Below are 21,629 nucleotides of genomic sequence, written 5' to 3' on the forward strand. Positions count from 1 at the left end.
ACTTCTCAACAGCGGTTTTCTTAAACGGCTAGCCAATTAGCAAGCCATTCTGACTCATCCCCAACTAATAAGTTGCTAAATTTGAAGCCGAAATCCCAGTTATGAGCCTCAATTACAGAGTGACATTGGAAGAGTTATTGTCCTTGTTATTTGCTTTCCTTCTCAAACCAATGTTCAGCCGTCTCTTTGTTCTGTCAGCCGTCAGATTTCGGGCAGCGATGTAATGCTAAAGTTCCTAATTGAGAAAAATCCAGCACAAGCGTTGGAGCCACAAGCAGGCTAATAGGATGCATCTCACGGGAGGAAGGGCTGGTTGAGTATTCATGCTTGGTCTCCCTGCTGGCATGAGGCTTGATAAGCGTTTCCGTTGGCGACACGCTTGCTGTTGTAGCCTGTACACCACAAGTTATCACAGCTTTCCTGGGCGAATGCTTCTCTTTATGCATTTTTGCTACTTGACTGTTGTCTGTTTTTGTCCTCTTTTCTCTCTAATTCTCTTTTCTACTTTGGTGGTTTGCTTTTTTTTTGGTGTTGATTAGACATGTGGATGACATTTTGACACATTTTGATGTAGTCTATCCACACAATTATAACAGTTTTTGTGGAAATCATTTAAATCAGTCAAGTTTTGTTCATGTTTCAAGCGTTTTCTGAATGCTCTTGCACAATAAATGAATAGTGTCTGTCTGTTGACTGCAAGGCGTAACATAAAGGGCCGTAATTTCTAGTACGTTAGAGGCATAACTTGAAGTTATGGAGACTCGCATGTCAAAACTAGATGGCAAGATGGTGCTGTACATCAGTTATTAACATCTACACCTACTCCACACCCAAACTCAACTATCACAGTTATTAATGTCTACACCATCCCAAACCCTTAATCCAACCATCATCTTTAATGACGTCTACACCTTCCCCAACCCTTATTAACATTTACAATTTCCCCAACCCTAAACCAAACCATCATAGTTATTAACCCAACCTTCCCCAACCCTAAACCCAACCATCAAAGTTATTAACGTCTACACCGTCCCCAACCCTTAACCCAACAGTTATTAACGTTATCACCTTCCCCAAACCTAAACCCAACCATCATCATTATTAATGTCTACATCTTACCCAAACCTAAACCCAACCATCATAGTTATTAACGTCTACACCTTCCACAATCCATAACCCAACCATCATAGTTATTAACATCTACTCCTTCCCCAACCCTAAACCCAAACATCATCGTTATTAATGTGTACACCTACCCCAACCCTTAACCCAACCATTATAGTTATTAACGTCTACACCTACCCCAAACCTAAACCTTACCATTATAGTTATTACGTCTACACCTACCCCAACCCTTAACCCAACCATCATAGTTATTAACGTCTACACCTACCTCAAACCTAAACCCAACCATCATCATTATTAATGTCTACATCTTACCCAAACCTAAACCCAACCATCATAGTTATTAACGTCTACACCTTCCACAATCCATAACCCAACCATCATAGTTATTAACATCTACTCCTTCCCCAACCCTAAACCCAAACATCATCGTTATTAATGTGTACACCTACCCCAACCCTTAACCCAACCATTATAGTTATTAACGTCTACACCTACCCCAACCCTTAACCCAACCATTATAGTTATTAACGTCTACACCTACCCCAAACCTAAACCTTACCATTATAGTTATTACGTCTACACCTACCCCAACCCTTAACCCAACCATCATAGTTATTAACGTCTACACCTACCTCAAACCTAAATCCAACCAGCATTGTTATTAACGTCTATTAACGTCTACACCTACCCCAACCCTTAACCCAACCATCATAGTTATTAACGTCTACACTTACCCGAAACCTAAACCTTACCATCAGTTATTAACATCTACACCTACCCCAACCCTTAACCCAACCATCATAGTTATTAACGTCTACACCTACCCCAACCCTTAACCCAACCATCATAGTTATTAACGTCTACACCAAACCCAAACCTAAACCCAACCAGCATTGTTATTAACGTCTACAATTTCCCCTAAATCAATCCATCAATTATTAACGTCTACACCAACCCCAAACCTTAACCCAATTGTCACAGTTATTAACATCTACACCTTGCCCAAACCTAAACCCAGATATACTTGCGGTTTTGCTCCATCCTTCATACTTTCATTTTGGATTCTTGCCAAAGGCACCCCCGTAATAATAACTTAAAAATTCCAACGATAAGCGGAGTAAACCATTACAAACAAACTGGGGGAAACATCAACAAATGTGCACATAAACTAAACATATCAACAGTGCTCAGCATAAATGAGTACTCCCCTTTTTGAAAATGAATATTTTTATCCATTTCTCAGTGAATATAGACAAAATTTTAAACAAAAGTTTTAGTAAACCATTATACTAATTAAAATACGAGTTTAGTCACGTAACATCTTTAGGAATAGAAAGAAAATCCATTTAAATTCAAAAGAGTTATATAAAAAAATAAAAAAAAACTATATAAAAAAAACTACCCAATTTCAGCAAAATGTACATTTTTTTTATGGTTCTTTGGATCCCCCCCCCCCCCCCCCCACCTTTTTATGGTTTTCATTATTTATATTATCATTATTTATTTATTAATTAATTATATATTAATTAATAATGTTATATTAGTTCCATTTTTGGCTTTTGGTACTGACTAATATAATGAATACACACAAATATTTTATTGTAAAGCATCTTATAGAAAATATTAATCTGTGAGTGGTGTGCTCATTTATGCTGAGCACTATTGAACATATTTAAGCACTCATGGTCAAATTAGAATCTCTCAGGTTTTTATGTTATCATTTTTGCTTAGATATGTTTTTTTAAATGGCTAGACTTACACACATAATCCATTACAGCATGAACAGGGCATTGTTCTAGTTAAGGAAGGCATAAAACAACTTTACTGCTACTGATAAAGCCAGTAAGCGTTTCACTGATAAGCGGTCAAGACAAATACAGCTTCATGTAGAGTGAAAAGATTTAAATATGTTGAGTTATCTGTAATAGTCATCTATAATTTACCTTAACATAAGGTATAGGAAGACATTAACATTAACTCACCATCTTTTTTTTTTTTCAGTGAGCTTGAAAGTAGAAATTTAGCGTAGTGTTGTTGCTGCTCCATTCCATATTACAAAAGCATGTATATATTTTATTTTATTATTATTATTATTATTATTGTTTGTATTATTGTTATTTTAGCTGCAACAATTGGTTGGTTAATAAGATTTATACATTATTTTTATATAATAATAACCATATAAGTGTTCTGAAGTTTTTCAAATTTGCTTCGCTATGCGTAACAAATTATGCGTTCCTAATACATGATTTTTGATTTCATTGCTCCTCATCAGTGACACCAAACCTAACTGGTTTTCGCATTTTAACAGATAATAACTTAGACTTCATGCACCGGCATCACAAATACCAAGGCTTTCTAAATTCTACACACAAGCCTTTAAAATATTTGACATCTGTCATGGTGAGTCTGGCGGGTTTATGACCTGTTACTCTCAATGCAAATTTGAACTGACTGCTAGTATTTCTTGAAGGCACAAAAAGGCTTTTTGCCAATAAAGAAGATTAGAGTTGTTGAGCATGTGCTTGGGTTTGGTTGCTGTGTTTTGTGTCTCTTGTATAAAGTGTTTCATGTGAGACAGGCTCTGGCAAATATAACGCTGATAGGGTTTGCTTTTGAAAACAGCCTGCTCTTGAAACATTTGTTTAGTCTAACTCCAAATCCTCACTGAATAACCTTGAGAAACTTCCAGTCGATATGCAAACCATTGCAAACTCTGCTGTACTTGAGTGTGTGTTTGGTACTGATTGCATGGTTTATAGATATTGCAAAATGCAGAGTACAGGTCAAAAGTTTGAGATCAATAATATATATTTAAAAAAAAGACTTAAGGCTGCATTTATTTGATCGAAAATACAGTCAAAATTGTGAAATGTTATTACTATTTAAGTAGTAGTTTTAAATTAAATTGATAAATTGCTGTGATTCAAAGCTGAATTCCCAGCGTCAATACTCCAGTCTCCACTTTAGAAATCATTCTAATTTTGCTGATTTGCTGTTCTGTAATGATCAATTGTAATGGGTACTCAATCATTAATAAAGGTTCTTATGATTATCAATATTGACAGAGCCTAGATTTCTTGCGGCGTGGGAATAAATTTACGAATAAAACGCATTAGCGGTGAGTAACTCTGGTGTAATTTGAACGGGAGCGGGTGCTCTAACAATACAGCGCTCCCGAGTCCCGACGTTTTTTCGGAACAGCATATATGCGAGTTCCTCATTCTTATTGAGCACCAGTATAGCCAGTGCTCACGACTGTTACACATATTTTTTCGCACAGTCTTTGCGTGCATCATCAGCATAACGGTCCTCAGAGCGGGCTTTACCAACATGGGAGGGCAAAGTGAAGATGTGTTGTCCTTGAAGGACGTTCAGCTTGCATTAGAAAACAGTCAGTTTACTGTTAGGAAACTCATATCAGGCAAGTGATGTATGGGAGTCTTTTGCATCTGTAAAAAAATTACTCATTGCACGATGTGATAATACCTCAAAGTTTTACCCTTTAGAAGACTGGAACCTCAGGTTTAAGGCGGCACTCATGTCACAAAGGGGCAAACAAAACTGACAATTAGCTTACAATTTTTGCACAACCTACAGTTTTATCTGTCATCTCTCTCTTATTTGAGATTTTGGAAACCAGATCTAAATTTAGCGGGAATGGTCTGGTCGGGTAGAAAATGATTGTAAGTGGGCAGCAGGTGAACAAAGGCTAAATACAGCGGTAGCGCTTTGGTGCAGAATAAATCCAGGTGGGTGGAAAAAATAGTCCCGCGCAGACCTCTACTCCATGTCACTGATGAGAAGATGACGGATGTTTATTGTATGATGACTGAAATGGCCTTAAACAATGTTTAAATTCACTACAGAATGTTACGTTACATGTAAGCGCATCAACCTTTCATAGTGTAATACTGGCCTACTATAAAGGCCTACTTTTTACTCATACTTTGAGTAATATTTACAACAGATATGTTTACTCTACTTGCACTACTTTTTGGGTAGTGGTACTTTTACTTGAATATGATTCAACTGTACTTGTGATAGTAATTTTTATTGTTATTGTGTTTATTATGTTTTTTTAAACAATTTTGTATGTTTTTATTAAAAGTTTCTAAAAAATGTATAAGGACAGTCTAAAAATATGTATAAATACATATACACTCGAGACTTTCAGAGCTCTTTCCACCGCTGTTTTCCAGTTGTATGGTTGACTGGCTGTCTAATTTTCTGTCAGGTCATAAAAATCCACTAAATGATGCCTTGTTTACCTTCTTCATAGGTATATGTATTGGACCGACTGGGGAGAGGAGCCAAGAATAGAGAGAGCTGGAATGGATGGCAGCAATCGACAAATCATTGTCCAGAAGCAGATCTACTGGCCCAACGGACTCACCATTGACCTGGACGAGCAGAAACTCTACTGGGCTGATGCCAAACTCAGCTTCATCCACAGAGCCAACTTAGATGGAACTTCTCGGTCAGTTTTCAAAAAAAAAATTTCTGTCATTCTCAAATCGACTCCTTGTATTTCTTTACCTTGCAAAATTGAGCGCTGTGTGGAGTCTGTGGCCCAATCTAAACACTTAGCCTGCACGTAGACCCGACTTGGGACCCCACCCCCCTTCTCCCAACTTCCGCCCACTCTTAACTTGAGATGACCTCCATGCCATATACCACTGTAACCCGATCCCGCCTGGCATTATGGGTATGATTCGGGCCCCCGAGTCAAGGGGTTTACATTTCCTTTAGTGCATGTAGGATTTCGTAGCAACTTCAATAAAGAAAGGTATGTCAGGCCTTTTGCTATGTTGCGATTTTTGCATTGCTAGTCGATCTGCAGGAGTCGTGCGGTCTGACCAGGCCAGCAAACACCAGTGAAAGAGGAACCTGACCTATATCTAGAGACGCAACTGAATAATATTATTGTCTATATTGATTTTAAAATATATAAACCTGAGAAGTTTTTCAAAATATGGAATCCGTTTTAAGGATTTCTGAAGGTTGCTGATTTGAATCCTCTCTCCTATAACTTATATCTAGTATCACTTGCTATTAACATATCATTGTTATGATACCTTTATTTCGCATGTATATGTACATACAGCCATTTATTTATGTATTAATATACAGTTGAAATCAGAATTATTAAACCCCCTATGAATGTTTTTTTCTCTTTTTTTAATATTTCCCAAATGATGTTTAACAGAGCAAGGAAATTTCACAGTATGTCTGATAATATTTTATCTTCTAGAGAAAGTATTATTTGTTTTATTTCAGCTAGAATAAAAGCAGTTTTTAATTTTTCAAAAAATCATTTTAAGGTCAATATTATTAGCCCCTTTAAGCTATTTTTTTCGATAGTCTACAGAACAAACCATCATTATACATTAACTTGCCTAATTACCCTAACCTGCCTAGTTAACTTAACCTAGTTAAACCTTTAAATGTCACTTTAAGCTGTACAGAAGTGTCTTGAAAAGAATCTAGTAAAATATTATTTACTGTCATCATGGCAAAGATAAAATAAATCAGTTATTAGAAATGAGTTATTAAAACTGTTATGTTTAGAAATGTGATGATAAAAAATCTCAATTAAACAAAAATTGGGGGGAAAAATTAAACAGGGGGTGTAATAATCCAGGGGGTTTATTAATTCTGACCTCAACTGTACTTGTAATTGTAAATTTTATTAGTATTGTTTTTATTAGTTTTTAAAAAAAATAATTTTGTATGTTTTGTTTTCTTTAGGACATGTTAAGAGTTTCTAAAAAATGTATAAAGACAGCGTTAAATTTTTAAAAAAAATATATAATTATATTATATTATATTGTTATTTATATACATATACACTCACCGGTCACTTTATTAGGTACACCTTACTAGTACCCGGTTGGACCCCCTTTTGACATGATTTTGACACGATCACGCAGTTGCTGCAGATTTGTCGGCTGCACATCCATTATGTTAATCTCCTCTTCCACCACATCCCAAGGGTGCTAATCCCAAAGCTGCTGGATCCATGCTTTCATGTTGTTGATGCCAATTTCTGACCCCTACCCTCCGAATGGGGCAGCAGAAATTGAGACTTATCAGACCAGGCAACATTTTTCCAATCTTCTATCGTCCAATTTTGGTTAGCCTGTGGGAATTTGTAGCCTCAGTTTCCTGTTCTTAGCTGACAGGAGTGGCACCCGGTGTGGTCATCTGCTGCTGTAGCCCATCTGCCTCAAGGTTGGACATGTTGTGCGTTCAGAGATGCTCTTCTGCATGCCTCGGTTGTAACGAGTGGTTGTTTGAGTTACTCTTTGTATCAAGTGAAACCAGTCTGGCCATTCTCCTCTGACCTCTGGCATCAACAAGGCATTTGTGCCCACAGAACTGCCGCTCACTGGATATTTTCACTTTTTCAGACCATTCTCTGTAAACCTTAGAGATGGTTGTGCGTGAAACTCCCAGTAGATCAGCAGTTTCTGAAATACTCAGACCAGCCCATCTGTCACCAACAACCATGCCATGTTTAAAGTCACTTAAATCCCCTTTCTTCCCCATTCTGATGCTCTGTTTGAACTGCAACCGGTCGTCTTGACCATGTCTATGTGGCTAAATGCATTGAGTTGCTGCCATGTGATTGGCTGATTAAAAATTTGTGTTAGCGAGCAGTTTGACAGGTGTACCTAATAAAGTGCCCAGTGAGTGTGTGTGTGTGTATGTGTGTATATGTATATATCTCAATATATCAATTTAAATTGTGTTACTCTATTCTCAGTTTCCATTTGTTTAGATAGATGAATAAATGTTTCTCTGTTTATTGCATGTTATTCTGTTTCACTATTCGCAGTGTGTTCATATTTTCTCCAAAGTAATAATTTACTTTAGCTTAGTGATTGTTTGCCCACATTTGCTCTGTATCCTAAAAATAACAATGAAGGGGTGTCCAGAGTAATTCTCCTTCTAATTTTCTGGAGCGAATCAGAGTTGAGTAATTGCAGTTGTTGTACATCTGTTGATCAGTGGTGCATACTTCAACCTGACCTTTTAATGACATTTGCGGCATTAAGCCATTCGTTTATGGAGCTTCGCACAGAATTGGCCAAAGAACACAGGAGAATCTGCTCACTGTCAGATCCTAATGTAAATTTGTTAGCGCTCCTCTTTTAAACACTTACCGACAGTTGTTTCTAAAACAAAAAGCCCTTCAGACACCTTTAATAGCTATTTCAATTTGCTGGCTTCAAATGTGCGTGTAAAAAAAAAATTTGGTTGTAATTACAATTCGAGAGTCTTGACATCCCCCACCCCCAAATCTCTACTCCACTGTTCATCACACACGTCTAACTCTTCCATGCAAACTCACGCATATGACTCCCCCCCCCCCACCCCCCGTCTTAACCAGGAAAATGAATCCCTCCTGCAGCTCGGTGATTGATGAGCGGCGCTTCTCTGGCATTACGCTTCTGAACACTTGTTGCTTTGATCCGCTCCTGTTTTATTTATGTCCGGTGGTTCAGAAAGCTGCCGTTCGGGCCGGACTGACGCAGCTAACGGCACTCTGATGGACTCTGAGGGAACCTGACTTCATAAGGGCAGCTGTACTGTTAGCGCTCGATGACTTCTTACTAACGACCGAAACAGATGCGGTCTTACAAGTCGATGACAACCTGATTTGTTTAATTCCCCCCTTCTTCTTGGAAAAGAGCCCCCCCTCTTCTCCCGAAGGGATAAGGGTGGGGGGAGGTTCAGTTTCACATGAGCTACAAATTTTCTGAAGGGTCTAAAAAAGACCTCAGTCTTCGCTTGATGTTGTTGGCTAGTTGTTGTGGTCTTAAATTCACATTCTATATGCCTTTTGGAAAGGGTAATACCTGTAGGCCTCTTCAGTCTTTGAAATGAAGACCTCTTGGAGGACCAGAGTCCCTCACTGAAGCGAAGTAGAATTATTTCCCATATAAAGTATCCCGACTGGAACCATAAAGCATTCTGCTTTGGAATGCACAGTCCCTGCTAAAAAGACCAGCTCGAGAAGCTGGTTCAGACTAGTTTGTAATTATTATTGGTGGTCTAATTGGACTTTTTTTATGACTAAGGAAATGTTGCTGGTTAAGGAATGGATGATTCAAAAAAGAAAGTTCTTTCAATTATGAGTGATACGGTACGGTTCGTTATACTTTTTTTTTTTTTTTTTGGCCATTTCCACAATCAAAAGGTACCCAAAAGCCATAACGTACCACTTTTTGGGTGTTCTTTCGAAAGGGTACCTAGCACAACAAAAGTACAAAAAGGCGGAGCAAGACGCACAGCTAAATGCTATTTTACTGAGAAGCATCACTAGCTTGTGCAAACAAACCTTGTCCTCGTCTTGATGAACAGCCACAAAGCCACAAAAAAAGAGCAGATTCTACCCTGTGCCCCATCATTGTTTACAAGGCTATGTAAAGCGCAAGCGGTGTCGCTTTCTCGCGTGCACTTGCTGCGCATCTTGATTTGAAGTCACGAACTTCTTAATCTGCTGATAATAACGTGCGTGTGATTATTGAAGTGCTTCTGACATCCGATTCTTTCAGAAAAAGAAAAACGCGAGAGTGACGCGCGAAAAAACAAAGGAGAAGCCTGGAAAAACAAAGGAGAAAATGATAGTTTCAGCAAACTAAAACATAAACAAACTGCCATGTTTATCATTGCCTTTTGGACTATTATGAACTCGAAATGACAGAATTACTTTCTAACAAGAGGCTACATGTGCTGCTGAAGATTACAGATGAGAGGTTTGCACTGACTGTGGGCTATATGTTGCGTGTTGTTTTTGAACCCAAATAAGGACTAGATGTATCCTGTGTGTAGTTTTTTTGTGATTGGTAACAAATCGGAGACTTTAAGGGTCTGTATTTATTTATTTATTTATTTATTGTATATACGTTACAGTAGGCTATTTCGTATTGATATTCATTATAATTGATATTCAGTTATAATCAAATCTTGTTCATAGAAAGGTTAGTAATGAACATTTATACACGAGTATTTATGTGTTTAAAGCGTCTGTTTTGTGAGTAGTGCTTCTCAAATAATATGGGAATGACCCGTACATCTTTACTTTGACATTTCCTTGAGCGACAATGACGTCGACTGAAGCTTTCTGTCATACCCACCACGTTCACCATTGGTACCCTTTTGGCAGTGGAAACACAAGCCTGATAAAGGTGATTCGTACTGACCCGTACCGTACTGTACCAATTAGGCCATTACTAATTGTCATGTTTACCTGGTGTTCTTGAGAAGGATTTTCCTAATAAAAACAATGGGGTCTAAATTGGGTGAACGACATTTGGTTTTCAAAACCATATTTATTTTATAAAAATGTTAATTTTGAAAAATGTACTATTATCAAAACTGACTAAAAATGCTATTTATGCGTGGCAGATCAGTAGATGGTCACTTAAGCAAATAATCTACAATAACAAAGATGTTTGGTTGCCAATTACCTGTGTGTACTTATTGTACTATAGATTGAACACATTGTATGTGTGCAAGATGTTACTCTTTTCACAAACTCAGACTGAAATGATAATGCTCTCATTTTCAAAAACATGGACTTTGAAACCCAATTTCAGGCCCCAAAAATCTGTTGTTATGTAGATGAGAGTTTAAAGCATATACAGTTTCTGTTTTTGTTTTTAAATGGTTTAGTATAAACACTTCAAAAATAATATATTAAAAGATGTATCAGAAATAAACAAAATTATAATAATGAATTAATTTAAATATAATTTTTATATATATTTATTTTTATAATTTGATTCAAGTATTATAAACGTACTCATTTCATTTTAATATATTTATTATATTTTTAGCCATTACTTGTGCTAATTGAATACTTCATTTTTTGAAATGGAAATCTTTTGTAATATTATTAAGGTTTGCTGTCACTTTTAAATGCTCGTTTTTCATTTTAAGATCCAAAAATGCTACAGATGTTGTTTAATTTGAGTGGTGTTTGTTTTTACATGTATGTGTCGATGCTTACAGGGAGGCTGTGGTGGAGGGTTCCCTCACCCACCCGTTTGCCCTCACCCTTTACGACGAAACGCTCTACTGGACCGACTGGCAGACCCGATCCATCCACGCCTGCAACAAACACAGTGGAGAGAAGCGCAGGGAAATTCTCAACAGCATTTACTCGCCGATGGACATCCAGGTGCTCGGCCAAGAGCGCCAGCCCAACAGTGAGTCTATACATCTCAAGAATTCCCTGCCCTTTTTTTTCTTGCATATTCTCATCACAAGATTCGAAGGTTTAGGTGTTGGCTTACATCTAAATTTGCGAACGCAGAGAAATGCTCTGTTTTGCGCTCAAGTCAGGTTTTCTTAAGAGAGCCCTCACATTCGGTCGACACAGATATTACATTTTTTACTTGTTCTTGTTCTTTCACCAATTACTCCACTGCGTCTTTGTAAAAGTGTCGGCCTTTTGGCCTGTGAGGCAATCTGAATAGTTCTCAGGGAATGAGATTTTTCAAGTGTCCTGCATTCCACTCTGAACAAATAAACACAGCTCCTCAGTGGAGACGAGGAACAGTCCCAGCACGATCCCACCCCCACCTTAGTCTCTGCGTGTGTGTGTGTGTGTGTGTGTGTGAGGATGTGGGTGTGGATTGCGCTGAAACATTTTACAGCCCGCAAAAGACCCCACTAGGTAAGTGCTTGTTGTGTCGGAGGTAGAATAATAAAGAAAGGATGAAACAACCATCATGCAAACAAATATTTAAGATCTAGACCAGAGATTCCCAAAAACCAGGGCGGTTAAAGATTGTTGAAGGGTGAGCTTGAAAATATCAGGCTTAGTTTTGTTAAACTTAATCATAACTTTTAGATATTATTACTCAAATCTAAAGTAATAGATAAATCTGCTGATTGGCTGAAAAGATAAGTAGTCACTTTTTCAAATGCAGTTTTTGATAAATATATTCCTTTTATTTCAATAATAATAATAAAAAAAAACTTTTAATGCTAGTATAAATTCATTTCAATGTTATAATTTTGTGTGGATAATGTCATTTAATATAGTTCATTTGGATCTGTAGTGTTATTGATTTTAATGTTATACATGTATAACATTAGTAATAAGTAATAATATTTATAATAATAATAATAATACTATTAAGGCTGATTTATACTTCTGTGTCAAGTGATCGGCGTGACCCACGGTGCCTGCCTTGCCCGTAGTCGGGCACTCTTCAATAACACTTCTGAAACACTAGCTGACAATAGGTTTTTATGTTCCTCTGTGTCGAGTTTCGTCGTGGGTTTTTTGTTTTTTCTGAACGCTGCCTTAATGTATAAGTAGCTAAAACTCGCTTATTCAGAGGCGGAAACCGGTAAACGTACAACAGCATTAATCATAAGGTAAACACAAAACAACAGTTTCCATCTAGAGCTACTTCACGGGACTCGACACTTGTAAACACTCGTTTACAAGGTTTGTGTGGCTCTCGGTCCCGCCCACACTGGTCACAGCTCCCAACCGACCAATCACAGAGCTTGCGCTACGTGTCATTGCAACATGTTGTAAAATTTTTTGCGAGGTGCGCATCAGCATCTGCATCAGCCACGGGGAGGGCTATGCGACCACGCAAAGCATACGTGTGTAAATATGATCTATTTTTGGTATATAAACTATTTTCGAACTGAATTCCATTTTATTTGTGGGTGGCTTCTGTGCATCTTGGTAAATAATGTATGCCGACGCTTATTGGAGGCTGTTGTGGAGGGTTATAATAATAAATTAAACAATGATACAGATCCAAAACCAACTATACTAATGACATAATCCACACAAAATAATAACATTTAAATTGGTTTACTCTAGCATAAAGTTTTTTTTATTATTGAAATAAAATAAATACCAGTATTTAACAAAAGTGCATCAAATTAGTCAATTTGCTTTCGAAAAAGTGACTATTTATCTTTTCAGTCTATCAGCAGATTTATCTATTACTTTAGATATTAGAAATACGTGTCCGCTTGACGCAGAAGTATAAATCAGCCTTTAGTAATAAGTATTCACAGCTACTTGTAACACTGCAAAAAGTCTTAAGAAATTGGGATTGATATTAAAGGTCTCGTGAAGGGCTTTGAAGTAAAGATTATTATTCAATGTTTGAAGTAATCTCAACCGAAACACGAAGAGAGGGTGGGACATAGTGCTATTTTGCAAGGTATTTAATTTTATAGAATTTTTGATTATGCAATGTATAGTTGAATGCTAAACTTTTCCTAAATTAATTCTGCAAATATCATAAATGCTGTTGTGTAGTTTATGAAATCAATAAAGTCCTGCTAGATTTGACATCATGCTGCTTTGTTTACTGCAGTAACCAAGCCAACGCCTATATCTGCAGTTCTATAGGTGGCAACCTGCTGAATTAGCTAGATTTAATAGATTTAATAGACTTGATAGACTTGTCTCACGGTTCGGTTACGATTATCATCCCATCGGTTCGGTTCAATTCAATACCTCAGTGCATCACTGTGCATTGACGATGCTTTCTGTACACAGTTTTATATTTTCTTCACAGCACAGCAATTCTTGTATTAAAATGTATAAATATATTTATATACTATTTGGAAGACAAATTTGTCCTTCAATACAAACAGTCAGATATATAAACTGTACCTTTAAACAACACGAGCATTTATAGCAAATAAACAAATATAAATATCCCGCTCACTTGTCTAGCAAGCTCTTTCTTACACCCCTTTGATTGGTCACGCGCTCAACAGAAAGTGCTGCTTGATCCATGATAGACACGGTGGAGAAAACTCTCGTGTCTGTATCCAGAAGTATTGCTGTAACAGCCGAGAGAGGAGAAGAAAAGTCATGGCAAAAGGTCAAATGGGCCACAGTGAGAAAGAGAGAGAGAGAGAGAGAGAGAGAGATTCCTTCTCTCAGTCGCAGTGAAATAGGGGCTTGTGGTGTAAGTGTCAGTGAAAGACTGTCCTGCAAACACACACGCAGTGAAATAGTCCAGAGTTTTTGTGTTTTTAAGTAGTTGGGGTGTTGTAAATACTTGCCCTCGCCTCCCTCGCCATAGTAAGCTACGGCGACATAGCGCAGATGAGTTAAATGACGTCAGTACATAATAATGACCAGTTATAATTATTACTGAACCGATACCGAATTGTTTGCGTCTGCATCACGGTGCACCGAAGAAACAATTAATTTTGACACCCCTACAAGACATGTCACTCGTATCTTTTTAAATGGGGAAAAGTGTAACGGTCAATATGGTGAAGAAAGCCCCGGCTATTAGGACAGGAGCCAATCATCGATTGCTATATGGTGAAAAAAAGTGCGCCTTCTAATACAGGAGCCAATTATTGGGAACCAATCATCGATCGCTATATGGTGAAAAAAGCCCGCCCTCTAGTACAGGAGTCAATCATCGATCGCTATATGGTGAAAAAAAGCCCACCTTCTAGTACAAGAATCAATCATCGATCGCTATATGGTAAAAAAAGCGCGCCTTCTAGTACAGGAGCCAATTATTGGGAACCAATTATCGATCACTATATGGTGAAAAAAGCCCACCTTCTAGTACAAGAATCAATCATCGATCGCTATATGGTGAAAAAAAGCGTCCCTTCTAACACAGGAGCCAATTATCGGGAACCAATCATCGATCGCTATATGGTGAAAAAAGCCCACCCTCTAGTACAGGAGTCAATCATTGATTGCTATATGGTGATAAAAGCCCGCCCTCTAGTACAGGAGTCAGTCATCGATTGCTATATGGTGTTAAAAGCCCGCCCTCTAGTACAGGAGCCAATCATCGATTGCTATAGACTGACGATACTCTGGGGGAGGGGCTTGGACCAGACATGCGTTTCTGCAGATTTTGAGTGATTTAGACATTTAGAAATGAAACTAAAGGGACAGTTGTTGTTTAATTTTATTGGTGATTCCTAATATGAAATTCAATCGTAAGCTTGACAAGCAATTTTGGAGAATTTGATGTTTCCCCATTTCAAAGATGGCCGCCGAGTGAACGGACTTGCCTTAAAGGGACTTTAACTGAACTGACTGGCAGATTCGCAGAAACGAAAACACATGATGTACAGAACAAAAAAATAATTCTGCTACACTTTTCTTTTCTAAACTTACTATCATTAATTATTTTAATGGTATATGTATCTTTTGTTATTGAAAAATACAGCTACATAAGCTACAAGTGTTCAATTTTTTCCTTAAACATTTGCCTTTATTGATATTTCATGAATTTCCTCACGTGTCCCTGAACTGTGGTTCAGTCATCAGTCAATATGCTGGACAGACACCACATCTGCAAACAGCACGGAGGAAAAGAGAGGATAACAAATGTTGGGTCAGGGCCGTCTGTGTTTTCCTGATGGAGCAGATGCGTATTCTGAGAAGAGCAAAGCGTGACCTGGTGGAAATGGAAAAACCTGTTGCAGGAAATCAAATGTTTTTGCTGCCACCTGCTATTGTCCAAGGGTTGCAGATTTGTTTGGGAACCAAAGAGCAACCCTCTTTTTAAATCTGTCATATCACAGGTAAAAAGGAAGTTCATGGCCACAATGCATCATTCATGAGAGAAATCTCAAAGGAGTTTTATAGAAATAACATTATTGTTCAAACAAGACTTACTGTAGATTACTACAGGTATGTATCTTATAAATGTGATTAAATAAATGTTGAATTGAAATTCATTTGCTTATAAGAAGTTTCAGATTGTCATAAAACTAACTAAATTAGACAAAACACTACTAAGAACACCCTTAAGCAAGGGTTAATTTCCTCAGTCTGTTGTTATTCACTACTAAAACACTAGTGAGGGCATCAGTAACTACTATGAACATCAGTAAGCAAGGGTTAATTTCTCCAGTCTATGGTTATTTACACTACTACACCACTAAAACACTAGTAAGTGCATCAGTAACACTACTACGAACGTCAGTAACACTAAAACACTACTAAGAACAATAGTAAGGAAGGGTTAATTTTTTTCAGTCTGTTGTTATTTACACTACTAAAACATTAGTGAGCGCATCAGTAACTACTACAAACATCAGCAACACTAAAACACTACCAAGAACATCAGTAAGCAAGGGTTAATTTCTCCAGTCTATGGTTATTTACACTACTACACCACTAAAACACTACCAAGAACATCAGTAAGCAAGGGTTAATGTCTTCAGTCTGTGGCTATTTACACTACTTACAACATCAGTAACATTACTACACCAGTAAAACACTACTAAGCGCATCAGTAACACTACTAAAACTACTTAGAGCATTAGTAACAATACTATAAACGTCAGTAACACTAAAACACTACCAAGAACATGAGTAAGCAAGGGTTAATTTCTCCGGTCTATGGTTATTTACACTACTACACCACTAAAACACTAGAAAGCGCATCAGTAACATTAATACAAACATCAGCAATACTAAAACACTACTAAGAACATCAGTAAGCAAGGGTTAATTTCTCCAGTCTATGGTTATTTACACTACTACACCACTAAAATACTAGTAAGTGCATCAGTGACATTAATACAAACATCAGCAACACTAAAATACTACTAAGAACATTAGTAAGCAAGGGTTAATTTCTTCAGTCAGTGGCTATTTTCACTACTAAGAACATCAGTAACAATACTATACCCCTAAAACACTACTAAGCTCATCAGTAACTAATACACTACTAAAGACATCAGTAACAATAAAACACTACTAAGAACATCAGTAAGCAAGGGTTAATTTCTTCAGTCTATGGTTATTTACACTACTAAAACACTAGTAAGCGCATCAGTAACATTCCTACGAACATCAGTAACACTAATAATAACATTAATAACATTACTACAAACAACAGTAACAATTAAACACTACTAAGAACATCAGTAAGCAAGGGTTCATTTCTTCAGTCTCTGGTTATTTACACTACTAAGAACATCAGTAGCGATAATATACCACTAAAAAACTACTAAGCGCATCAGTAACACTACTACACCACTAAAACACTACTAAGAACATCAGTAGGCAAGGGTTAATGTCTTCTGTCTGTGGTTATGTATGTAACCGCCCCGTATTTACAAAATAATTTACTGCTCTGAAACATTAATCGCCCTGTCTGATGAACTTTCTCATATGAAGGTGAGGATCTGGTGAAACATTCACACACTCCTTGGGTTGCTCTGATTTCTGGTCATTTTTTAACTTGTAGGTCATTGCTCTTTGCAGTAATTTGTAATAAACAACGGTTTTATAGCTTTCCTCTACCCTTGTCATTTTCTCCACAGTTCAAACTCCATGCAGTGAAAGAAACGGAGGCTGTTCCCACCTGTGTCTCCTCTCCCCCGTTCCTCCCTTTTACAGCTGCGCTTGTCCAACAGGGGTTAAACTCAAAGAGGACGGAAAGACTTGTCGACCAGGTAAAACAACAAAACAACAATTTGATTTGAATTCTAGATGGACAGATATGTCACTGTTTCTAAGATGAGGGGAAGGGTTGTGAGCGTTTGTAATTTTATTATGATGTCCCTGCTCTTGAGCGTAAAATTAGATTTTTATGAACTCTAGCCATTCATGTGCTGGTTTTGGTATGAGGATTGGCTTACTGTGCATCTATTAAACATTTGCATGCCGTCCAGGGTGGAAAACCATGACAGAGACTAATGTTTGACAGATGGCGGCTCTTTTGAGTTCACAATTTAGTAGAAATCACTCTGCCTCTGATTCAGAAATCATGAATCATAACTTTATTCCATAACAGCTGACATATGTCCCCATTCTAATAAGAGTTTATGCTTGGAGGGAGAGGTGGAAGTTTGGGGCCTCTTGGTCCTATTTCAAGGTCACTATTTGGGGGTTGAAAAGGTCATTTTAAGGATTGTGAGTTTTGGGAAAATTCAGGAAACATGTTTGTTTGAATTACTCAAGGGTTTGTATACATTTCCTCATCTCCTGACTCGAGGTCGTCTCAGGTCCTAAGTCTCTACCTGACCCCAATCACTCCTTGCCTGACTCTGCCCAAGTCTCTGGTTAGACTGTTTTTCAATTCAAGCAGATGTGCACCTTTGCTCATTGGAATTTGCTGGTTAAGTCATTGTGGCATGAATGGAAATATCAGGGAATTAAAAGTTGAGACTTTTTTAAAGTCTGGAAAAAAACAGAAATCAATCAAACCTTAAAAAATCCCAAAAAATTTCTTGACTTTTAAGTTAAACTGTCTAGCAAATTGGTCTGATGTTTCATCATTTACTTGGCAAGAAAATCTTTATTGGGTTAAACTTTATGGAGTTAGAAAGTAAGTAGGGACCAAATTATGTCCAAAAAAGGCTGCTCTTTCACAAAACCTAAGTGTATTTGTGTAATTTAAAATGAATGTAATTGTTCTTTTGTTCTTAATGAGGACATGCATTAAGCATTAAGAGCTACTCCAAAATCAGGCTTCACCCCCTGGCTTGCTCGAGGTTTTTTTCCCCCCCAGCCTCTCCAGAACAGACTCGTCCATTGTATCCGTGCACCCAGCCTGTTAACGACAGACTGCTCTTTTATTACAAAAAATACATTCGCCCCCTTACCAAGTCGCTCTGTCTTTCTACTCGAATTTATAACTTCAAATTTGAGTCCGTGTATTCCCAGGCCAGGAAACAATGAGATGCATTCTTTAAGCTCTCATTCCAGTGGCGCAAGTGAAACATGGAGCGGTCCAGAGTTGCGTTAGTGGAAGACAGGGGAGGTCATCTGGCCAAATGAAACATATTCTCACTGACCTCAGGATTAAGCAAGTTGACAACTAATCAGAACTAAAACAATACACTATTGTACTGGACTTTGATTAGCGGGAAGGGTACAACCACGAGCGGGTCCAGTAGGACAAGGGATTAGCATGAGCAAACGTCCACACCTCATACTTGTTTAGCTTGGATGGCTAAATTGAAGGCATTTGTTTTGGTTTTGTCAGACGTCCACTCGCTTTGATTACGTGCAAGGCAGAACGAAGGACAAATTAAAACCAAAAGGAGCAAAAAAAAAAATCTAGGCAAACCCTAAAGGAGCTGTTTTTCCCTCTTCTTATTGGTGTCAGCACTGATGGATGTCACTACTTATTGGGTGCCGTGGACCGCAGCTGGTGTTGTGGGTACTGGAGCGTGCTCTGTTACAAAGAGAGATTAAATAAGGACAAGGTTGGACCTAATTGCTTCCACAGATTGGGTCTAGACAGATTCTACTGTTGGTATTTCAACCTGGCATGCGGTTTTTGTAATGGAGCAATGCGATCTTGCAGTGCACCGTCTGCAGGGACAGCTCTGCAATTCATGTTGCTAATTGCTACTGTCAGACTCTGTTTTCTTTGACGAGTTGAGTCTGTGCCCTAGGCATGGTAGTTGTCTTAATACACCACATCTTTGTAGACTGTGTTACAAGGGTTTAACTTGAATGAAGTAGACAGTTCAGGTCAAAGTTCAAGGCATTTCTGATACTTGATGAATATTTTGCAGGATGTACATAAAGGCAGATGTCACCATTGTTGTCTGAGCAAATCTCAATTTTATTCCTAGGAGCAGAACAGGTGCTTTTACTTGCTCGTCGCACTGATCTTCGGCGGATATCCTTGGACTTACCTGACTTCACAGATATCGTCCTTCAAGTCAATGATATTCGTCACGCAATTGCCATTGATTATGACCCGGTGGAAGGATATGTCTACTGGACGGACGATGACTTGAGGGCCATACGGCGTGCCCGAATTGATGGAAGTGATGCCCAGACTTTGGTCACCAATGAGATCAATCACCCTGATGGAATTGCTGTGGATTGGGTGGCGCGAAACCTCTACTGGACGGACACTGGCACAGATCGCATTGAGGTGACCAGACTCAATGGCACTTCTCGGCGGGTCCTCATATCTGAGAACCTGGACGAACCACGAGCCATTGTATTGGATCCCATAAATGGGTACGTACTTCACATTAAGATAATGTCCTGAGATTTTATTGAATTTACATGTGATGTTTACTTTTCTCATTTCTTTTATTACAGATATATGTATTGGACTGATTGGGGGGAGTTGCCCAAAATTGAACGAGCTAACCTAGATGGCACGGACCGGGTTGTGCTTCTCAACACTTCTCTTGGCTGGCCGAATGGTTTGGCTATAGACTATGTAGCCGGAAAGCTTTACTGGGGTGATGCCAAGACAGACAAAATTGAGGTAAGTCAGCTGAGGTTTCTTTTGTATAAAGTTGTCACCTCATTGTGACTTTTGCTCATTAGATTTCACTTCACTCAATGCAAATATGAGTTGCAATGGAATATTATGGTGTTCTTTGCTCAACAAAGAGGCTGAAATGAGACTTGCGCTTTGGTGCTGATTGAATAGTCTGAGTATGTGGAGTAATGAGAGGGGATCCGAGGATTTGGCGGAGAATCCAAGGGCGAATTCCTTGTCGAAAATGAACAGTTAGTCCTTCAAATACTTTCTTGTATTTAATGATCATCAAATGCACACTCTGCTAATAGCCTTTTTTTCCCCAAAAGTCACTTTTTTTATACAGATATTTGAATACCAGCCCCTTCATGCAGTTTGTAATATTCTCAATATGTTGATTTTAATTCAAGTTTATTTGTGTATCGCTTTTCACAAAAATTATGATTCCAAAATGTTGATATCCATGAGACTCAGGAGTGCATTAAGTGCACATTCTCCATTGATGCTGAAGTTTATCAAGCTTTTGTTTCAGTGTAAAGTGGTTTTGGAATCCTAGACTGGTTGTGTAATATCTTGAAAAAAGTGACAACAGGCATCCGGTCAGTTCCTGCACTTTTGTTTTTGTCCAAAGTCCCAACCATTGTGAAACCTCAAGTATATCTGAAAAGTATTTCCTGTGTAAGGTTTCATATTTAGATAGAGTATTTTTTTTAACTCCTCAGACCAAAAGTTTTAATTTATTCTGTCGTAGTTTCTCTCCGTCTGTTTTTGTTTCCTCTGTGTCTGTTCTTTTGTGGCACAGGCTTCGTGGTCTGGGCGTTTTCGTGGTTTTGGCATTGTGTAATTAGTCAGCTACCTGTAGGCACAGGTCCCTGGGTGTCATAATACAGAGGTTTTTCATTCAGCCAGTATGCCTGAAACCCTGTCGTGTAAACACAAAAGAAGCTAAGGAAACATCCCTCTCTTATTTTCCTGCACTCATTTTCTATTTCACACGCTGATTCTCAACAATCTGATTCTTTTTACAGTATACTTTGAACAATATTTTGTTATCTAGACATAATTCATGCAATTCTCTTTGTAAGTAATGCATTACTAATATATATTACTTATAATTCATTATTAGTAGCCCTAATGCATTATCTGGTTGTATCTCAGTTCCCAACTGAGCCTGGTCTCTCTTGAGGTTTTTTTCCTTCACTTTCGTCAACTGGTGAAGTTTGTTCCTCGTCACTGTCGCCACTTGCTTGATTGGTTGGGAGTTGT

General features: G+C 38.0%; 1 protein-coding gene across 1 annotated transcript in view; it reads left to right on the top strand.

Moving 5' to 3' along the window:
• Nucleotides 1–21,629, top strand: part of lrp5 (low density lipoprotein receptor-related protein 5) — a 129,133-nt gene that overhangs the window by 40,821 nt on the left and 66,683 nt on the right. The window contains exons 4-8 of the mRNA XM_056451349.1: nt 5,411–5,608; nt 11,152–11,348; nt 17,449–17,580; nt 19,714–20,110; nt 20,195–20,366. Of these exons, the coding sequence (XP_056307324.1) occupies nt 5,411–5,608; nt 11,152–11,348; nt 17,449–17,580; nt 19,714–20,110; nt 20,195–20,366 (1,096 nt within the window). The remainder of the gene's footprint in view (nt 1–5,410; nt 5,609–11,151; nt 11,349–17,448; nt 17,581–19,713; nt 20,111–20,194; nt 20,367–21,629) is intronic.

Source organism: Danio aesculapii, chromosome 25 (assembly GCF_903798145.1).
Source record: "Danio aesculapii chromosome 25, fDanAes4.1, whole genome shotgun sequence".
Classification (NCBI taxonomy): Eukaryota; Metazoa; Chordata; class Actinopteri; order Cypriniformes; family Danionidae; genus Danio; species Danio aesculapii.